We start from the raw sequence: 20,529 nt of genomic DNA, 5'->3' as shown, positions 1-20,529 counted from the left end.
AAGTCAAGGGTGCTCAGAACTTTGTCTAAAATTGGGAACAACCAGAGGGCCCAAGCTTAGTGTCCTGTGTTTGCACTATGATGTGCTCTGCAGTGAGACTGCATGCTATTCCTGTGGAAACCACGGGTGGCTCTGGTGAGGCTCTGACCCCAAGCAACGAAAATACCAGGCTCTATTCTGAGACCTAGAAGCTGTTCAGCTTCTCATGCTGAGGGGAGGGATACAGAAGGAAGGAAGAGAGACGCACATTCCCTGAGAGGCTTGGGGGGAGGGAGGAGAGGAAGGTGGGGCACACAATGCTGACAAAACTCAGACTGGTGATGAATGAAAAACATAATACTTGGAAACTGGAGTTGCTCACCTTGGCTCTAGTTTTCATCTTACCTGTAGCTCAGGAGCAGAGCAGCCCATACTGCGCCCTTCCAAGTGCTGTGTCGGCAACTTGTCAGTTGTTGCCAGCCACAGCTACGCTTCATAGAATGAATTAGATTGCAGCTCCATGGAAACAATAATCCCAGCATGCAATGTTCGATCTCAGAGGCTCTGCTGCATCACATGCTGAGATCTTTCTGCTCCTCCTTACTACTGGTAATGTTTGTCATGTTGTTGAAGTAGAACTAGGTGTATACTGGCTACCCCTGCTCTGTGGGAGGAGCTGGGGATTGGCTGCAATGCCAAACTGATGGATGCTGGGCCACTCTTCTAACTGCTGCTCATTGCTGAAGGTTCTCATGCAGGGCCACAATGTCAGATATCATGGTGAATTTGAAGTCCTTTCAGTCTGAGCGTGCGGTGGAAGAACGCAAACAGCCCTTGCTGTGTTTGAGAAGCCGCTGCAAGGGGCTGATAGTGAATGCATGTGCCCATGCTGTCTTCTTCTGCAAGCTGCTCCATGCCCTCAGGTAAGGCTGAAATAGGCATCCTTTCCTTTGATGTTTCTCAATATTGAAGAAAGGAGCTGGCTTGACAGGCTTGGAGACTGAAGGCCTCTATTTATCCCGAGAAAAAGGGCAGCTACTGGCAAACTTCCCCTTACCAACAGACCTCAGTTCTCCCCTGGTGGAAATCAGAGGAGTGAGAGAAGAGTTCAGCCTCAGTGACCCATTTGGTCTTTGGCTAAGATTGTCAACAAGAAGCCAGTTAGTGCCAGATGTGGTGGTATATTTTATGATGTGGATGCCCTTCTCACTAGAACAAGGCCCCCGACTGATTCAACGTAGGTCATGGAACAGTCCTCAGCATGCAATGATGTGTATTGGTTACTATCTGTCTGGGTGCCCTGGAGGTGGGAGACTCCCTATCTCATTCCCAGTCCCCTGAGCCTGTGAGTTTCCCCATCTGTGCTGGGTAAGGTGAGTGTGACCATTCCTTTGGGATGTGGATCTTATTAAGTCCATCTGTGTCTCTATCATCTCAGGATTAGATCACTTGGAGCTACACCATGAGACCATTCAGAAGCTGCGGTTAATTCAGAATGTTATGGGGAGTTTTGCGCTGGGAATAATAGCTCCCGTGCTCTGTGAGCTGCATTAGCTGCCAGTGGGCTAGTGGGTGGAATTCAAGGTGTTGGTTTTGCCCTTTAGAGCCTTAAATGGTTTGTGCTCATATTACCTAAGGGGCACCCCTCTCCCCATGCCATATTACTGCAATTGTGGTCACCAGGACTTGAGTTGTAGCCCCTTGATAAAGAAGAGAAGGAACTGGCAGGGTGTCTTTGAGGGCCTCTCAGGTCTGGAATCCACTTCCATTCGTACTAGAAATCTGTTACCTTTCTGTCCATGCTGCAAAACTCCCCTTTTCTTCATGGGTATTTGAAGAGAGGACATGGTAAGGGATGGATGGGGTTTTTGTTATATGGAATTCAAGGTGTTGGTTTTGCCCTTTAGAGCCTTAAATGGTTTGTGCTCATATTACCTAAGGGGCACCCCTCTCCCCATGCCATATTACTGCAATTGTGGTCACCAGGACTTGAGTTGTAGCCCCTTGATAAAGAAGAGAAGGAACTGGCAGGGTGTCTTTGAGGGCCTCTCAGGTCTGGAATCCACTTCCATTCGTACTAGAAATCTGTTACCTTTCTGTCCATGCTGCAAAACTCCCCTTTTCTTCATGGGTATTTGAAGAGAGGACATGGTAAGGGATGGATGGGGTTTTTGTTATATGGCATGATTAAGAAGTGGGGCAGGATTGGATTATGGTGATGTGGGTACCTAGCAGCGGATCTAAGGCGACTATAGATGTTGATCATTGTGAATTTTAGATCTTGGAAAGTCGTAGCTGGAGCTTGGGCTGGCTGCTGCTAGCTTTTATGTTTTAGAAATGAGAATGAAAACATAGCACTGACTCTTTAAAATATGGGACAAGTCTTCTCTCCTTTCAGGAAAATCTGGTCAGTGGCTCCTTCCTAAGGAGAACAGTGTAGGGCCTAGTTTCAGGGTAATGGATACATTGTAGTTTCTGGTGGAGTGATGTCAGCTCTGTGTGTCATTTCTCAGGCAGAAAGAGAGGGGGAAGGTTTCACTGATTTCCTCCAAGGAATCTATGGGCAGTGAAGGCCTGAAGGTTGGAATTATTGGTGGAGGCCACATTGGGAAGCAGCTGGCCAGGGCACTACTGGAGCTGAGTGGCATTTCGTCTCAGAATATCCACATCTCCACCAGGAGGCCAGAGACTTTGTGTAAGAGCTAGTGAATCATGGGAATTCAAATGGGTAAAGACCTAGCATATCTAATCCAAGCACCCCTGCCACTGCAAGACTCATAGTGTGTTTTCTCCTGCTTTGGCTGTCTCACTTTCAGTGTCCCAACTCGAGTTGGTCCGAATTTTTTTTCCACAGAAAACTTTTGACTTTGTCAAAAAATGAAAGCTCAACATTTTCAGCAGAAAGCAGACACTTTTTGTGGAAAACTTTTGTTTATCTGACAATCCAATTTTCCATCAAAAACCATTGTGATGTACACGTCTTGACCAGCCCTAGACCCAATCAATGGAGTTTTTACCCTTTTCCTTTCAAAGTCTATTCCACAGGCTGTTAGATTTCAGCATTAGGAAATATTGATAATTCTATATTTTCCTTCCTTTTTTTAATTTCACTCCATTATTCCAATCATACCTCCTTAGAGCACCCTAAACAAGTCATCTCCTCCTTGGGACTTACAGCCTTCAAATATTTATAGAGAGTTATTGTATCCCCCACGTTAGCCATCATTTGGAAAAGTGATATATTTTTCTCCTTTAATCTTTCCTCATGACTCAGTCCCATCAGCCTCTTCACTGGTTTTGCTGCCCTATTCTAAATTCTCCCTGGCAATTTTTCACATCATTGCTCAGTGGCTGCAACACCAATGCCTACACATTAAATATTCACTTGATGGATTAAATACCTCTCCAAATCAATATCCACATTGATCTGAAAAGCCGTTACTGCCATGGACTCTCCTTGGCCTATCACTGTAGGGTCAGTAGCACAAGATGCTTCTTTCTCTCTTTACTCCAAAATGTTAAAAATACAAAGTGAAAAGGGGTGGATTGGTGCTTGTGCTACGTTATAGATCGTAATTGCATGCAAAATGTCCAATGCCACATGAAGCTGTTACATAAACCAAGATGAACAGAGGATAACTTTCCTATAGGGAGACGCTTACAACAATAAAATCCTCTCAAGGGGCAGAGAGGGAGGGGGAGTTATTAAATGGCTTTTTATAGGTCTTGAAAATCACCCAGATCCTGAGGGTTGGCTGCTTCAGTTAAAGTTTTAATCAATATTCATGACATGGTGCCAGACAACCACATTTTCTGACTATTTATTCCCAGCAGAGAGGCTCATTTCTCTGTTACCTGGCTACCATGGGCTGTGCATCAATAATGATAATGGGTAGCTGCCAATAAAGCTCTTAAGGGCCACCTGGTGAGAGGACCTGGATTAACCCATTATGAGATGAGGTAACGCATGCTTCTCACACCTTACCAAGGTGTGCCTGAGAGCAAACACCACGATGACCCTACACAAGTGTGGATGTTGCAGACTATCTGGCTGCTGCTCCTGGCCTCTTGGAGCTGGGGTGATGATTGCCTTTTCTGTTTGTCTTCCCTAGCAGAGTTCCAGCAGCTGGGAGTCGAATGTTTTTATGACAATGGCCAGCTTGTGGCCTGGGCAGACATTGTGTTTCTTTGTTGCCTCCCATCTCATCTACAGCAAATCTGCTCAGGAATTCATTCTGCACTCCGGGAACCCTGCATCGTGTACAGTCTGGTCACTGCTGTCCCGCTGCCCAGGTAGTATTGATTGCACCAGTGCTGGTGTGATAGCCCAGCAGACTAAATCCCCTGATTTGTCCACACATCAGGCAAGTACAGTGCCAGCACTGCCAACGTGCCTGACCTGGCATGGTGGCAGCAGTGTTGCCAGCTCTCATGATTTTATCACAAGTCTCACAATAACTGGTGGTTTTCTTAAAGCCCCAGTCTCGGGAATCACATGAATACATGAGAATTTCAGTGTTTATTTTTTAAAAACGTAAGTTTCTAGCTCTCATGGTTGAGGAGAAAAGCTTGAAACATGGCCTGAGTGCACGCTAAGGGCTCAAAACCCAGGAGGCCAGAAATAAAACGTAGGCAGTGTGAAGTATTATATAAAACAAATTCATGATTTTTAAGTTAACTTCATTATTTGCGGGGGCTGACCTAGGATTTTTGAATGTTTGGGGTGGCGATATTGGGAGAGGTTCAGTCTCTGTGGCCCATTCAGTTCTTGGCTGCTCTGCTGAGAGGCTAACAAGGGGACAAATGTAACAAGGCCCTTTGTGCTGTAGATATCTACTAGGAACAGTGCTGAGACCTGCAATCTCATTTTACGCAGGCTACTGAACAGCCATTTCATGGGAATAAACACCCTTCAGTAACTACTGAGGTGGGCTGGATTTAAACCAGGACCCTAGCAGTGAAAAGCTAATGTCCTATTACTGGCCTCCAGAGCCACCCCGTCCTTCTCTTGGGCTTCTGTTATTCTGCAGGATATAGAAGTTACTTTATCAAAGTAGGGAGGGATTAAGGGCCAAATCCTAGTCGGTGGAAGTTCTATCAATATTGGACCAGGATGTAGCACAGACTCACTCCTTCCCTTCCTTCAAAAAAACAAAACAAAACAAAACAAAACTGCTAAAGTCCCAGCTGTTCTGTGAAATGTCTCAGCTCTAACATGCTCAGATTAGAATCCTAGCAGCATTGACTCAGCCTCCTCTGACTAGTGTATTTGGTGCCCTGCACTTTACTGCATGTGGTTCTTTCAGACAGGATCTTAAACATTTAAAGTTCCGTCTGCTGTGTGGGCATTGACCATCCCTGGAACTTACTGTAAGAGCAGAGTTTTGCCTTGTGTCTGGCTATAACATTTACTCTTATCCCCTCATGTTGTCCAGTGTTTGCTTTCTTTGCACCCCAGAGGTGGCAGCATTTCAGTGATGCTGTAAACAGAGTTTGGAATAAATGGTATTATAGAAATGTACTTTTATTCTCCTTTGGTGTGCCACTCTCTGGGCACTGGATACCTCTCTGAGTTATTTGAATGACTTTGCTTTCAGGTTGAAGCAGCTCCTTTCCTACAGTGCCATCCTGAGGCCACAATACCAGTGCACTAGCAGAAACTTAAGGAACATGTGGGGGACAAATGGGACAATCACAGCTGCACTCCAAGACCCTATTGTTATACAGGCTACCTGTCCCTGTGGTCCCAAAGGTGAATGTATTTCTCCTCACTTTGCAGGTGTTTTCCTGTGGAATTAGAAACAATGTCTTTGCTTGACATTCACACTATTCTAAGCCTGTCCTAGCCCCAGCAAGATTCATGAACAGGGCTGGGTATAGAGCAATAGCTACTCAGTTTCTATCTCACCTGAGCAGCACTGAATGAGAATAATGGTTTGGAAATGCAGAATATGGAAGAAAAACCTCCTAATAAAAATGCTGGCAGGGCTGTCACTGGCTAGATAAAACTAGACTGGACAAAACACAGAATTAATATCTAGTGGGGGCCAATCCTGTATGGGCAGGAGGATGGAGTAAGTGACCCCCAAAAATCTTTTCCATCTCTGACTTGTCTGATTTTGTTAGAGTTTGCAAGTGCTTCAGTGCCCCACTGTTACAGTCAGGACAATTACTGTAGAGAAGACCTCTCTCCATGTATATGCCTCTGGAACTCTTTTCTGACTCTTCCGAGAGCCATCGTTTCCTTTGGTGAGCGAGCAGGAGCCTTGGCACTCTCAGATGGGAAAGCCATGAACAGGAGCTAGGAGGCCTTCTGACGGAGTGTAGATCAAGACCAAGTCAGTATTTTGGTGTCAACCCTGACTAAATTCCAACTTGGGAATTGCCTTGCCACCCCTAGATTCTCCCATCTCTTCCATGGTTTCACCTGGATATGGTATTCCTCTTAACTTCCTGTCCTAAACTGTTAGCTGTCGTTTTCCACCACAGGGACAGCTGCGGTGGGTGAGTGGTACCTTTATACACAGCTTATTTCAGCTCAACGTGCTTTACATGCTAGATGGGTATAAGCTAGTATATTATTATTACTTACTGGATTTGAGCCTCTCCTCCCTGGCCTGTAAATAAGCACATTGTGCGTTGTTGCCATGTTGACCCTTCTTGATAGGGAACAAGAGAGGACGAGACATTAAAAAAAAAAATCTCTACTGTTTCCTTCACGTCAGTATGTGTAGTGATAACTGACAAGGTTTGTTCTCTGATTGTTGTGCAGAGAGAATTGCTGTGACTGGCAAGTGGTTGGAGGCCATTTTCTATGCAGCCCTGAACAGCTGCATGTGGCGGCGCCTGCCCCACCAGCGCACACTGAAGTTACTGAATGACATATGTTTCCCCGAGCACTGCCCCATCTGTGCAGAGCAGAAGACCTCCTGCCCACGGTTTGTGTGTGGGAACTTTGTCAACCAAACTTTTGTCTCCTCCCTGACTCAAGAGGAGTAAGTAAAGTGCCAAACTTCAGATGTTTCTACTTGGCCATCCTCCCTGAACTTTGGCCACATCCCAGGATTTGAAAGCTAGGAGTCTTCCTATTACAGAGGAAGAATATGGTACACACCCTCCTGACTTCGTGTCATGTACCAGTGAGTGCTGGGTCAATTTTCAAAAGCGCCAAAGTCTCATTGATTTTAATGAGACTTGGCTTCCAAGTTCCTAAGTCATTTTTGAAAATGGGACTTCAGCGCTTTTGAAAATGTTACCGTGTGTGATAAGGGATGGACAACCCAAAGTCCAATATACTGGTAGTTGTTAAGCAGCCTGAAATCCATCCACTGAATACTTCAGTATCTCACTCTGAGCCCCTCTACTCCAGTTTTTAGAGATAAGAATTTACTCAGTGAGGATATGTAGGATATTCCAGTTGTACAACTTGGTGTGAAACAACAGAACACAGAAATGTCCATACTGGACGACCCAGACTGGTGGGCCTTCTAGTCCACTATCCTGTCTTTGACAGTGGCTAATACCAAATGCCTGAGAGAAGGTTCAAGAAAACTCATAGTAAAAAATTGAGACTAATCTGTCCATAGGGAAAGTTTCTTTCTAACCTCTCATTCAGTGCTTGGGTTCTGCTCTGAAGCAGGCAGGCTTATATCCCTTCCTTTAAATAAATTAAATTAAAGAGAGAGAGGGGAAAAAACATGTAATGTGTAACTGTGGCTGTTCTTAGCCATCTAAATGTCCAATCCTGTTTTGAATCCTATGACCCTCTTGGCATCAATGCTATCTTGTGGCAGTGAGCCTACAGGTTAAGTATGCAACATATAAAAAAAATTATTTTATTGATTTGAAATTTGTGGCCTTTCAATTTCATCAAATGTCATTTTGCTCTTATGTGAGAGGACATGATTCACCATCTCTGGATGGTTCAATATTTTATATACCTCTATCATGTCCCTTCTCATTGCTCTTGTGGCTAAACTAGACAGTCCCCATATTATCAATCTCTCTTTACACAGAAATCTTTCCAAGATTTTCAGTCTTTCATTGCTTATCTTTGAAACCCCTTCTATTTCTTCTATATTTTCTGCTTGAGATGGGGAGACCAGAACTGAACAGAGTATTCTGGGTGAGGACGTATCATTGATTTGTGCAGTGTCATTATAAACCTGGCATTAAATATTGTCAACGTTATTTTCCATTCCATTATTTATGCAAACTAACATTGTTTGCTCTCTGGCCACTGCATTCATTCAGAGCAGAAATGTTTTTCCTAAGTGGTTACAGGTAATTTAGAACCCAGCGACTTTGAGTAGTTCATATTACTCTTTCCCATGTGCATTATCTTGCATTTGTCAACACTGGATTTCCTCTGTCATGATATTACTGTTCACTTAGTTTTGCAAGGTCCCCCTGAAATTACTGACTGTCATTTCTAATGTTGACTAACCAAAATAATTTCATGCCATTTGCAAATGTTGCCAGCTTGCTGTTTGTTCCTCTTATAGATCACTGATAAATCTACTAAGCACTGGCTCTAGCATGGAAACTTTGGGGCACCCTATTTTTTGCACGGTGAAAATTGATCATATATTAGTACTCTGTTTCTGGTCTCTTCCCCACTCTCTGATCTATGACCGAATTTTACCCTAGGATTCTAATTTACAGCAACGTCATTGAAGGGTTTTGGAAGCTCAAATGAATTGTTAGCTGTAGGGCTTTGGAGCTCCACTCCAGCTCCAGGCAAAAACCTGCAGCTCCGCTGCTCCAGAGCTGCTCCGCGCTCCAGCTCCGGGCTCCGCTCCAAAGCCCTGGTTCCCTGATTCCTCCATATCTATTGTTTTGTTGATACATTCAAAGAACTTTAGAAAGGCATGATTTTTCGTTACAGAAGTTGTGCTGGTTAGTCCTAACATATCATGTTAATCTAGGTCTTTTATAGATCTCTTTTTGACTGTCATTTAAACCAGTTTACCTGGTACTGAAGTGTGGTTCATTTGTCTGTAATTCCTAAGATCCCCCAAGATAGGTACATAATTTCTGTTCTGTCTAGTAGCTCCTGCTGCTGGCCTTGCACTCCCACTCCTTTTCCTGTTTCATTCCCAATCCTCAGCAAAACTTTTGGTTTTAATGTTTCCCCCTCTTCTTGTTAAAGAACCACCACCTTGACTAGCAGTCTGGAGAATATTGTCCCTCCCTGTGTGGTCCCTCATGTCTACAGCCCGCCAGTGCCACCATACATTTATTGTTGGGTTTTGGATGAAAATGATGAACAATGTTCCTTTATCCTTTTCAAGCAGCCAGACTCGGAGTTAGAGAAGAGAATGGGGTGTCAGGAGACTTAGGTCCATTTTTTCAGTCTGTCACAGACTTCCTGTATGACCTTGGGATGTCACTTCCTTTCTCTGTCTCAGTTTCCCATCTGTAAAATGAGGTTAATCCTCACCTAGTTCATGGGGGGAGGAGGGTGTGAGGCTTTATTTATTTGTAAAGTGCTTTGTAATCCTCAGACAATGCTATACCAGAAAGCTTTACCGCTGCCACCTTGGATGGCTTTAATCTTGTGGCGCTTCTGGCCTGCTCCCACCAGATTTGCACCTGTTTTGTTTTTTTGTTTAAAACATTTAAGTTAAATTTAGTGTTGGTGGAAGTTGCTAAATGAACAGTCCCAGAGTCTGAGAACTGTTTTTTATCCTCCCAGAGCCAGTGCAATGGCAAAGCTAGTTTCCTTCCCATTCCCAATGTGCCTTTGAGGGACAAGTGCTAGGAGGAAGAGGGGAAGTTCAGTCTCCAGGGCCCACTCAGTGCTTGATCTCTCTGCAGAGACTGCCAAAAATGGGGCTAATTTGTCGGGTGATTTTTCTTATGTGGTCACCTGTCCAGAACAAACAGGGGACCATCTGGTTACGGGCAGCCCTCTTTATCATCTTGATGGTGGATGGATCTGCTTGATGTCTCCAGATCATGTTGCCATGATAGAGTGGCTACATCACTTATCTAACATCTGGTGTCAGAAGCCATAAGTCCGAAGATCTGTCCATTAAGAACCAATCTGAGATCCCAGCACATTTCATACAGGGCACTGAACAGCAGTTGGATGGTGTGCCATTTCCCAGTGGTACCCACAGTTCTGAGGCACCTCTTTACTACCTGCTCTTAGTCAGTGTGAGGAAGCCATAGGCCAGTCCTCCTACTCCATGGGCAACACAAATACTTCCCTCTAGGCCTTGCAGACCCCACTGTCACTCTGCAGGTTAGTGATTGGCACGCTCTAGCCCTCGAGCCCTCCGAGTGTTTCCCTGGAGTATCCAGCCCCTGTTCCACACTTACAGTATTCACAGATTGGCTGCTTCCAAAGAAACAGCTTATCAGTTCCACCTTAGATCATGCGTCTGCTTAACACACACCACTTATACTTGATTTCATTATAAACAAATCTCACTTTATTTAACAAAACATAGAGATTCGAGTAATAGCAAGTAGAAATATTGAAAACAAATGATTACATATAAAATAAAATTATAACATGGATTCTAGAGCCTAGAGATAATTAGCAAGATATTCTCATGTCTTGTAGAATGTTGCTTACCCCAAAATCCTTCTCACAGTGCTTTACAGCCAGGCTGGCTGTGATACCCCGCCCCGCCCCCACCCTTTTCATAAGACAAAAACACTGTTAGCTTGCCTTCTACGTGAAGAAACCTGTGTGTCTCTTTGCCCCCACAAGATATACCAGTCTGATGCTTTGTCTTCATTCACAAACAGGACACCCTCTTGCTCATTGTTTTTTTCCTATAGGTTTTTTTTTTCTCTCTCTCTCTCTCTCATGCGGCAGCTGGCTCAGTGTGGCCAGACAGAGAGATAAACATTTATTATCTCCTGCCTGGAAGGAACATGTCAGAGGTTTCTCACCACCTGGGAACCTGCCTTAACTCCCAAACCTGAAGAACATAATTTTCAGTATAGATACATAACTCCTTAAATATTATCTGTACATACATTTCACAATGATTATGTTGCCCAGTGGGCTACCGGCTCGTGGTAGAGACCTCATATGCCACCCTTCGGTGAACCCTTCTGGCATATTATGCAGTCATCCACTCCAAGGAACCCGTGTAAAACCTTGTGTGTTCCCCCTGTACCCTCTGTCACTGGGCACCAAGAGATCCCTGGGTCACATGTGATAATGCTTTTGGTCACTACCCAATGAAGGCTTGATTTGAACTGAGTACTAGAGAACTCATTACCAATTCTTGAACCATCCCTCCCCACTAATTCTGTTTTCTGCATTATTGTTTGATTAGTTGTTTGATTAGTTGTAGTGCAGTGTGATGGGCATAGTACAAACATGTATAGAGATAGCTGGAGGATCATCCTGAAGCGGACGGTTCTTATGGATAGTGGAAGAAGATCCAATGGCAAGGCACCGACACTCTTGCTTTGGGGCTGGTCTGATGGATGTGTTTGTTTATGGGTATACTACTGGGTGCAGTAGGCCCATTAAGTCCAGTTTGTTCAAGATCATCCCATTAATACCAGAGTGAGTTTTGCTCATTGTGGGTGGTTCTGGCTTTGTCCAAAGAACTCAAGGTTCTGAATCACATAGCTTTCTCAATGGGCTAAGACAGGGGACTTAAGACCAAAGAAAGCCATCTTGTTAAATCACAGGTATGGAACCGATAGCTGTTGCCCATAAATAATACACCCTGTTTTCTCTTCCCAGCACCTTCCCCTGGTTTGACCTGACAACTGTACAAATGAAGGAGTCTCCCTTCAGTCAGCTTCTAGCAAGGAGTGTGCTTCTCCAGAACCATCTTACTTTGTTTTACTGTACCTCCTTTGGAGTTTTGCTTGCAAAGAGTGGAGGGATGGCCAGCAGAATTTCTTCTCTTCCTGCCACAGCAGATCCCCGTATGGTGCTGGGTCATGAGTCAATGTCCACCCACAACTGCTATTGATGTGACTTGGACAGAAGACCCAGGGGATGTTCCTAACACTGATTCTGAAGCTTCATACAGTATAACCACAGTGTGATTCCAAACTTCCTGGGATGGAACTGCTTTGCTAAGGTTTAATTCTGAAGAGAACTGTGACAGAGATTAAGACCCTTTTCCTACCAGTTCCCATTGCAGGATCCATATGGTTATGTGTGGTGGAGGAATGTACAGTGAGGACTTTATCCTGCAGTGGAAAGGATAAAGCTGGAATGGCATGTAAACCTTTACCTGACTATCACCCACAGCACAAGCAAACTGCAAAGTAGTGGGCAAATTAAACAGTGAAAGTGAATAGCGTTCCTGATTCATAATTCTCAAGTACAGGCAAGCTTCCCAACTTGTATGCATCTGCAATCTCTCCTAACTTGTGACCACTTGGTAACATCCTCACAGAATGTGAGTTGGCTACCGCTAAAATCTTTGGGGTCTCTGACTTTTACATGTGTTAGCTCTGAGTTCTCTCTCTGGAAAGGGTCACCGTTCAACAAAGTACTGGACACAGTGAGCCAACAAGCATGGCTGTTACTGAACAGTCCTGGAACCTAACAGTGATGACTATCTGTCCCAGAGTGAGGTGGGGAAAAAGTGGGAATTTGCGCTGCTTGCTCTTTTAAATGTTTAGAGTAACACTGCAGATTCCGCTAATCAGTGCATGTTTTTATTTATTTCCAAGAGTTTGTTTTGGTTTTCTATTAAACCTGCTTGCCTGGCAAGTTAGCACTCTGCCAGAGAACTGCTTTATTTCAATCCAAGCTCACTTATTAAAATGGCATTTTGTCCTAAGACCTCAATTCAAACTGTTGGACACATTTGTTTTCTGTAGCATTTTTGACAGGTAAGCAGGAGAGCAGCCTTACAGTGGCTGCAGTCCCACCACATTGGGTTTTGAACTAACAAGATCTCACACACTAAAGAGGATTGTGCCTGTTTGGTATTTGGACTGGGGATCAAGGAAATCCCTGCTGCTGCTGCAGAAAATGGTAGTGATGATTCGGTAGGAAGTATTGTTGCCTTTCAGTCAGGATTGAACCACCACTTAATCATAGTGCCAGGAGATGCCTTGCTGCTGAAAATGCTGATGAGACCTAAAAGTGTAGGATGAGATGTAAAACCAAAACCCTAACCATGTAAAAGATTGCATGATTCTTCTCTCAAGAACAAGGGTCTTAGCCATGGAGTCTTGGCCAAATTCCATCTAGGGCAATTCAGTGCTTCCTCTTTAAATTCTTTCTTCAGTTTCAGTTGGATAAAATGTTGTTCTACACTTCCTGTCCTAATCTAACCTGTTGTTCAATTAATAAAAATATCTATTCTATCTCAAAAGTAACTATTTCTGTGATGAGGAAAGGGATTTCTGCATTATATAGGTTTCAGAGTAGCAGCCGTGTTAGTCTGTATTCGCAAAAAGAAAAGGAGTACTTGTGGCACCTTAGAGACTAACAAATTTATTTGAGCATAAGCTTTCGTGAGCTACAGCTCACTTCATCGGATGCATCACGAAAGCTTATGCTCAAATAAATTTGTTAGTCTCTAAGGTGCCACAAGTACTCCTTTTCTTTCTGCATTATATAGTTTGTAAAGCACCCTGAGATCCTTTACAACATAAGGCACTATATCATAAGGCAATTATTACATACATCACTTAACTCTTTAAACTTATTTCTGTGTGTGGAGTAGTGAACGAGGTCAGCTGGATCTGTAAGGGCAAAGACTAGAGTTTGGGGAAAAACCTTATAATCTATCACCTGGGTTCGAGGAAAGCGGGTGTCAATGAAAGGTGATTAAGATTGATCTCTGGTCTTGGTGATAACATGTGAAGTAGCAGCAGTTCAGACATGACTGAGCCACAAAGAGCTCCTGCAATGGGGAGAAAGGGAACCTTTCAGTATAGGATAATGTAACTGCACTAAGGAATTCGGTGCTTGGCAATATCCCATAGGGGTGTCTTTAGGAATAGAAGTTTAAATGGCAAACGTGTTCAAGGGAGGAACTGTACATGGCTGAGCATACTGTCAGCACTAAACAAATCAGAGTATCGATGCACCTTTCTTTAATCCGGAGAGGATGGAATTGTAGCTTCTTGAACAAAGAAGGTGAGGGCGTCTGCTTCCACCTTTGTAAAAAGCCCAGACTGCTGTGAAATTGTAGCATATGGCTCTAATCCTGCTTCTTGGACAAACTGAGAGAAGGTGAGGGCATCAGCTTTTGCACCAGTTGGGGCTTTGTGCTCTAAAAACAAGCCCACGTTGTCCCTGTATGGGAGGGCAATGCTTCTGCTCCAGAGAGGCTCCTCAATCCCCAGCAGCTCTCGCACATGCCATGAAATCTCCTGAAATGCAAGAGGAAACATAAGGGAGCCTATTCTTAGTGTGGTGGCTACATCGATAGAGCTCTGTAGTGTAGAGCTGCACAGAAAAGAACTCCTGCAGTTTCTCCTTTCAGAATGTTTTCCTTTCCATAACGTAGGAGCTAGAGCGTGATCTGGCAAGATGAGTCCAATGTGCAGTTATGATTAGAAAAAAGATCATGTAAAAACAGCACATTCTGATTTGTCCAGGGAATTACTGTGTGTTGGGAGTCACAGCTGCTACCTTTATTACCTCAAACGGATTTGTTTTGTTTTTTTGACTCCTATTAGCACTTGCAGAGCAAACACAGCTATGGGTGAGTGAGCGAGATTCTTTCTTCTCTGCCTACTACAGCATCATCAACATTGTCTGCTAAATTGTGTTTGTAGAATTTTTATTACTGATGAGACTATAAGAGGCAGAAAGGCCCAGTTGGATCAGCAGTGGCACTGCTCACTAGAAAAATCATTTTCTGACTTGTAATCTGAGATAGCTTGGCCTGAAGCCATCAGTGGAAGAAGCCTGACTATAATTTTTAATATAGTCACTTTTCAGAATATAAATCTTGTCTTTTAAAACCTTGATCAATTCACCTTTGTGTTTCTAATCAGTTTTACTATTTGCTAAACCACATCCCATAGTGCAGTTTCAAGTGGGAGGCTATTAGGGTCTTCTACCTGCTACTCTGGGTGCCTTTCATATGATTTAAAATAACTATACAACTAGAACAAAACCAGCAGCAACCCAGAGAAACTCCCAGCCCTCATACAATCTCTACACCAGGACTTCTCCACTGACATTCCACTCCTTGTAAACTGTAAGGTCATACTGCTCAACTGGAGCCTTCGTAATCACTTCTAGCAAGTAGCTGGGTTTTGGTTACAATTATATACAGGCTTGCTCTGGTGCCTGAGTGTCATATATATATATATAGGATTATGGCCTCATTGCAGCATCAATCAGAAATTGCATTGGGTTCAGAGACGACTCTCATTGGAAAAACGCCCATGGGCCAGATTCTGCTCTCATCTCTAATTCTGCTCTCAGCATCACTCCTTTGTAGTCAGTGGAGTCTTTTCAATTTGTAACAGTATAGCTAAGAGCTGAATCTGTGTGCCTTCAGTAATAACAAAGGAAACCAGGAAGATAATGGCTAAGGGTGGGGTTCTCAAAAATGCCTAAATTCCACTCACAAGCTATGGGACATAAGTTCCTAACTCACATAGGTGCTTTTAAAAATATTACCCCAAGTTCATTTTGCTCTGACTGTACATTCTAACTAAAGGGTTAGAACTGTTTAGCCAGTCAAGAGTTAAGATTGGCCCAAATGCTTGGTGCTTTACAGCGTAAAGAACACAATGTTCAAATTCCTGCCACGGTGCATAAAGATTTTATCTCTTGTTGCTTGTGAGCTGCAAACTCTTTGAATTTCCAGGTCGTGCCCTGTGATGGAGGCAACCATAAATAATGAAGATTTGAAACAAAATTGTTATGGCTCCGCAAAAGCAGCCTGTGGCTCATTTGAAGTTCAGTACCCTCTAGCTCACGAGGATGCAGCCAGCCAGCTCTTTATGTGACAAAGAAGGCAACATACACATGCAGTCAAAGAATAAGTATGCCTAGTGGATTTAAAGTCCTTTTCAAACAACCTCCACAGCCTCGCTACGAGATTGGGAAAGGATTTTTCAGGTGGGTAACTGATGTAAAGGGAGGTTGTAGCCCAAATTTTCCAACTCAGGTGTTTAAAGTTAGGCATCTAAATCAGTTATGTGATTTTCAGAGGTGCTGAATGATTTAAACAGCTGCAGCTCACAATAAGCACATGTGGCACTCAGATCACTTATGTGCCTAACAATATGGAATTGAATGTCTATGTTTAAATACCCACTTTTGAAAAATCTGGGTTAAGGAACTTGTTCAAGGTTACACAGAGTCAGTGGCAGAGCCAGAACTCACAAGATCCAGGCTCGCTGTCCTGTTTTCTGTTCACTTGATTATGTAAAAACCTCAGTTAAAACCCCTGAAAAGGAAGAGAGCTAGGGACTCAGCTTTATATAAGTAATGGGAATAGGGTGACTTAGCAATCAAGTTGCAAACACTGAGAAGATAATAAGGTGTTAATGATAGTTAGCATGGATTTGCCAAGAACAAATCGTGTCAAACTAACCTAATAGCTTTCTTTGACAGGGTAACAAGCCTTGTGAATAGAGGGAAGCGGTAGATGTGGTATCTCTTGACTTTAGTAAGGCTTTTGTTACTGGCTCGCATGACCTTCTCATAAACAAACTAGGGAAATACAACCTAGATGGAGATACAGTAAGGTGGGTGCATAACTGGTTGGAAAACCATTCCCAGAGAGTAGTTATCAGTGAATCACAAGTCAAGCTAGAGGGGCATGTAAAGTGGGGTCCTGCAAGGGTCAGTTATGGGTCCAGTTCTATTCAATATCTTCATCAATGATTTACATAACGGCATAGAGGTTACACTTATAAAGTTTGTGGATTATACCAAGCTGGGAGGGGTTGCAAGTACTTTAGGGGACAGGATTAAAATTCAAAATGATCTTGACAAACTGGAGCAATGGTCTGAAATAAATAGGATGAAATTCAATAAGGACAAATGCAAAGTACTCCACTGAGGAAGGAACAATCAGTTGCACACATACGAAATCAGAAATTACTGCCTAGGAAGGAGTACTGCCGAAAGGGATCTGGGGGTCATAGTGGATCACAAGCTAAATATGAGTCAACAGTGTAACACTGTTGCAAAAAAAGCAAACATCATTCTGGGCTGCATTAGCAGGAGTGTTATAAGAAAGCCACAAGAAGTAATTCTTCTGCCCTACTCCACACTGATTAGGCCTCAACTGGAGCAGTGTGTCCGGTTCTGGGTGTAGGGATGGTCTAGATAATACTTAATCCTGCCATGAGTGCAGGGGACTGGACTACTAGATAACCACTTGAGGTCCCTTCCACTTGTATGATTCTATGTGTGTCTTAGAAAAACTTCCCCTTATTCTGTTAAGGGCTCTGCTGGCTTAGGCAATGTATTTTGGTTGGGCATACAGAAAACATAGTCACATTCAATTATAGCTAACGTTTTACCAGGTTAGCTTTTTACTGCATTTCCCCTGCTGGAGCACTTGAATGTTATTATTTAAGTCAATATTAGTTTCTCAGCCATGGACTGAAAGTGAGGAAAGAAGAGCCTGATGGTTAAAGCACAAGATAGAGACAGGATACCTCAGACTTGCAACATGACTCTGGGCAACTTCTTTCCTCTCTCACAACCCTGTTTCAAAGCTGTGAAATGGGGATAGTAGTATCAGAGTTTCTGATTTAACTGTACATCTGAACCCCTTGTGGCCTCCTCAGAGGCGCTCCGCATCAGTCTTAGGTCTCTAGGAATCACCTTTCCTGGGGTGAAATCCCATGATTTGCTCCCTCCAGACGGGGTCTTAGGCTGCAGACTCCTGCACTTCATTATGATCATCTCAGTCGGTCTTACTTCAGTTCAGCACCTGCAGTTCTGCTCTCTCAGGAGCAATGACAGGGTTATTCAGTGACCAGCCAGCTTTCATAAAACAATGTACCATTTATTCAGAAAAAAAGTGTTTCAGAAAAAGTCAACAACAAACAGCTTATATGTATGCCTGGCTTAGCAGGTGGTCACCCACCTTCCACTTCCACTTCAGGTTCACAGCAGGGCCTGTCTCTCTTGGACATAGTCAACATGCCTGTCAATTCTTGGATAGCATGTGAGTGACCCTCTCTTTGGGCCAGAGTTTATATTTTATACAGTTTCAAGTCCTTTGTTGTTTTAGGCCTTTTGAACCAGGTCAAACCAATCTGTTATTGTGGGGAGGAGGGCATGGCGAGGAGAGTGTGAAACTTCAAAAGACTTGTTCCAGTATTGTGGAGTTGAATTAATTTCACCCCCTCCCCGGCCAGAGAGTTTAGTTCCTGCAGGAAGCATTCCTTGTCTGACCCATTTAGCCAGGATTACAATCACTAGCAAGCCCATAAAGATACATATAACATTAATACAGCAGTGTTTGAATATTCTTCTGTAGTATTTGTCACAAAGAGTATCTCATTAGGGAGGGCAAAAATCTTTAACATCAATTTGCAGTTCTCTGATGCCTTTCATTCAAAGCTCTCAAAGTTCTCTTTTGAGTATTATCAGTACACATTCCTAGCGTTGGGCTGTGCCAACATCCTCCATATAAGCTCAGAACCCTGTAGAAAGGCTCTGACCATTTGGGAGGGAACATGGAACCTTGAACCATGGAACATTTCCTGTGAGGCTGCATAAGAAGGTGAGGCCTCTGTCCATCCCCAATGTAGCAAGTAAAAAGTCCTTCCTTATTAGCTGATTTTGGGATCCTTTAGATGGGGATTTTTGTACAGTTTTAATTAGTGAAGACTAGTTTGTTGATTTTAAAAATTAGGATTTTGTAGACCATTTCCCCCCTATATACACATCTCTTCATTAAGTGGTAGGACAAAGGTGGGCAAAATACTGGAGAGGTTGGACTGAGCACCCAGAAATGCAGGTGCAGATCCAAACTTCCTGACCCTGCTTCTCCATTCTTACATCACTTTTACACTAGTGAGCTTCCATTGACTTCAGAAAAATTACACCACACAAAACCAGTGTAACGCAGTCAAGAATCACTGTGTCTCCAAAGCTGGGTTGTAATTGTCAAACAAACAAGTGTTTGGGCAAGATTTCTGTTGTTTCCTACTTGTGCACACACAGGAAGCACTGCCACAGCAGGCTTTCTTTCTCCTTTGTGGCCCTTCTGCCTCAGGTCCTATATGGAAACCAGATGGGCATAAAGGCATGGAAATAATTTTATTTTAAAATACAACTTTTCTGAACTTCATAAAAGATTTGGGGTCAGGGTTCATCTTGAGTTTTACATGAAGCTTCAGGAAGATTCTTACTGCAGCCAGAACAGTGTGCCCCATCGTTCGGAGGAAAATATTTTTGCATTCTGTGTACAACATCCATCCAAGCATCAGGACTTGGGCAGGTTCTAGTTGTCCTATTGAGCATGAGTGTTTAGATCCTGCTATTATCATTAACAGAGACGGAGCAGTGTTACATCTTACTTGATGTAGTCAGAGAACAAACATGAACATGTAGGAGATGGGATGGGAAATCATAAACACTCCTGATGGAGGAAGGCAACTCTGTGTGTGGCACTCACCTTCATGTGGTCAAAGTCTGTTATGCCCATCTGTGGCAGGTTTGAGCAGTTAACATGGATGAGTGTGCGGCCAGTGATGCAGTTAGTTGTAAAGCACTCCTGGCAGGAAAATCAGATGGAAACACTATACAGCAGTGAGCAGTACTGCCAACCCCAAGCATTCAAAAACCAACATTAGTCAGCGCCCCGCTGCCCAATCAGGAGACTGGCTTAAAAGCAATGAGATCTTTAAAAATAAGGGCTTTCCCCCCTTCTGGTTTCTGAGCCTTTGGGGGACGCTGGCCTCACTCTTCCTAGCTCTTCTCCGCCACCACCAGGGCTAGAAACTTGCCCTGAGTTTTCCAAGAACGCAGAGATCCTGGGTGCTCTTGATGCCAGGTTCAGGGGCGCTGCCAGGCCGCAAGGCGGAGCAAGGGAAGCGGGAATTGCTCTCCAGCTCGGGCCTAGAGGGAGCTCAGCGATGGCACCGCGAGCGGGGTTAGTAACAGTCCGAGCTCGCCCCGCTCCGAGCCTGCAGCTGGCCGCGCAGCGCCCCCCTCACCTAGCTCACGGCCCCGCCCTCCTTGCCCCTGCCCCTCACCTCGTACTGGGGGAAGCCCAGCTGCCGAACCCACTCAGCCACCTCCACGGAGCTCCAGGCGAGGCAGGCCGGGCCAGGCTGGGACTCGGACTCTTCGGGCTCGGATCCGGGCTCAGGCCCTGGCCCCCCGGACCCCTCCTCCTCCGGGACCTGCTCCATCCTGGGCGGCTACGCCCCGCCATGGAGCCATAGCAACGCGTCGGAACAGTCTCCACGGAGACCGCCACTTCCGGGCGTCAGGCAGCTATTTCCTCCCGCGCCGGGCCCAGCCCCCCTGTGTGAGCGAAGCGCCGCCGTGCCGAGCAGCCCGCTCCCGCCGCTGCCCTCGCGCCGCGGAACTGCCCGAGGGAAGGCCCAGGCCGGGGGGCGGGCGATAGGCGCCAGGCGGTCAGCCCTCGGCTCTTTCCGCCCCAG

At 44.4% G+C, this 20,529-nt stretch overlaps 2 protein-coding genes across 5 annotated transcripts; one reads left to right on the top strand and one right to left on the bottom strand.

Moving 5' to 3' along the window:
- Positions 1-308: 308 nt before the first annotated feature.
- NOXRED1 (NADP dependent oxidoreductase domain containing 1) lies at positions 309-11,905 on the top strand. The gene is given in 8 exon segments (XM_043550223.1): positions 309-902; positions 1,004-1,139; positions 2,493-2,674; positions 4,092-4,272; positions 5,577-5,731; positions 6,752-6,974; positions 11,699-11,844; positions 11,847-11,905. Coding segments are annotated over 8 exon segments (1,131 nt in total). The 5' UTR covers positions 309-853.
- SAMD15 (sterile alpha motif domain containing 15) lies at positions 10,794-20,451 on the bottom strand. 4 transcript variants are annotated; one of them, XR_006291970.1, is made up of 4 exons: positions 20,116-20,451; positions 19,536-19,634; positions 17,732-17,848; positions 10,794-14,301 (listed from the first exon to the last, which is right to left on the bottom strand). XR_006291970.1 is itself a non-coding variant. In XM_037900754.2 (3 exons), the coding sequence occupies exons 1-3, from the start codon at positions 20,272-20,274 to the stop codon at positions 14,023-14,025; spliced, it is 537 nt and encodes a 178-aa protein (XP_037756682.1). In that variant the 5' UTR covers positions 20,275-20,451; the 3' UTR covers positions 10,794-14,022. The 4 variants fall into 4 exon arrangements, 2 of the variants coding, with proteins under 2 accessions (XP_037756682.1, XP_043406160.1); XR_006291969.1 differs by lacking the exon at positions 20,116-20,451 and having other exon boundaries at positions 19,536-20,109; XM_037900754.2 differs by lacking the exon at positions 17,732-17,848.
- Positions 20,452-20,529: the final 78 nt, after the last annotated feature.

This window comes from Chelonia mydas, chromosome 6 (assembly GCF_015237465.2).
Source record: "Chelonia mydas isolate rCheMyd1 chromosome 6, rCheMyd1.pri.v2, whole genome shotgun sequence".
In the NCBI taxonomy this organism is placed as follows: domain Eukaryota; kingdom Metazoa; phylum Chordata; order Testudines; family Cheloniidae; genus Chelonia; species Chelonia mydas.
This window is presented reverse-complemented; position numbering and strand designations above follow the sequence as displayed.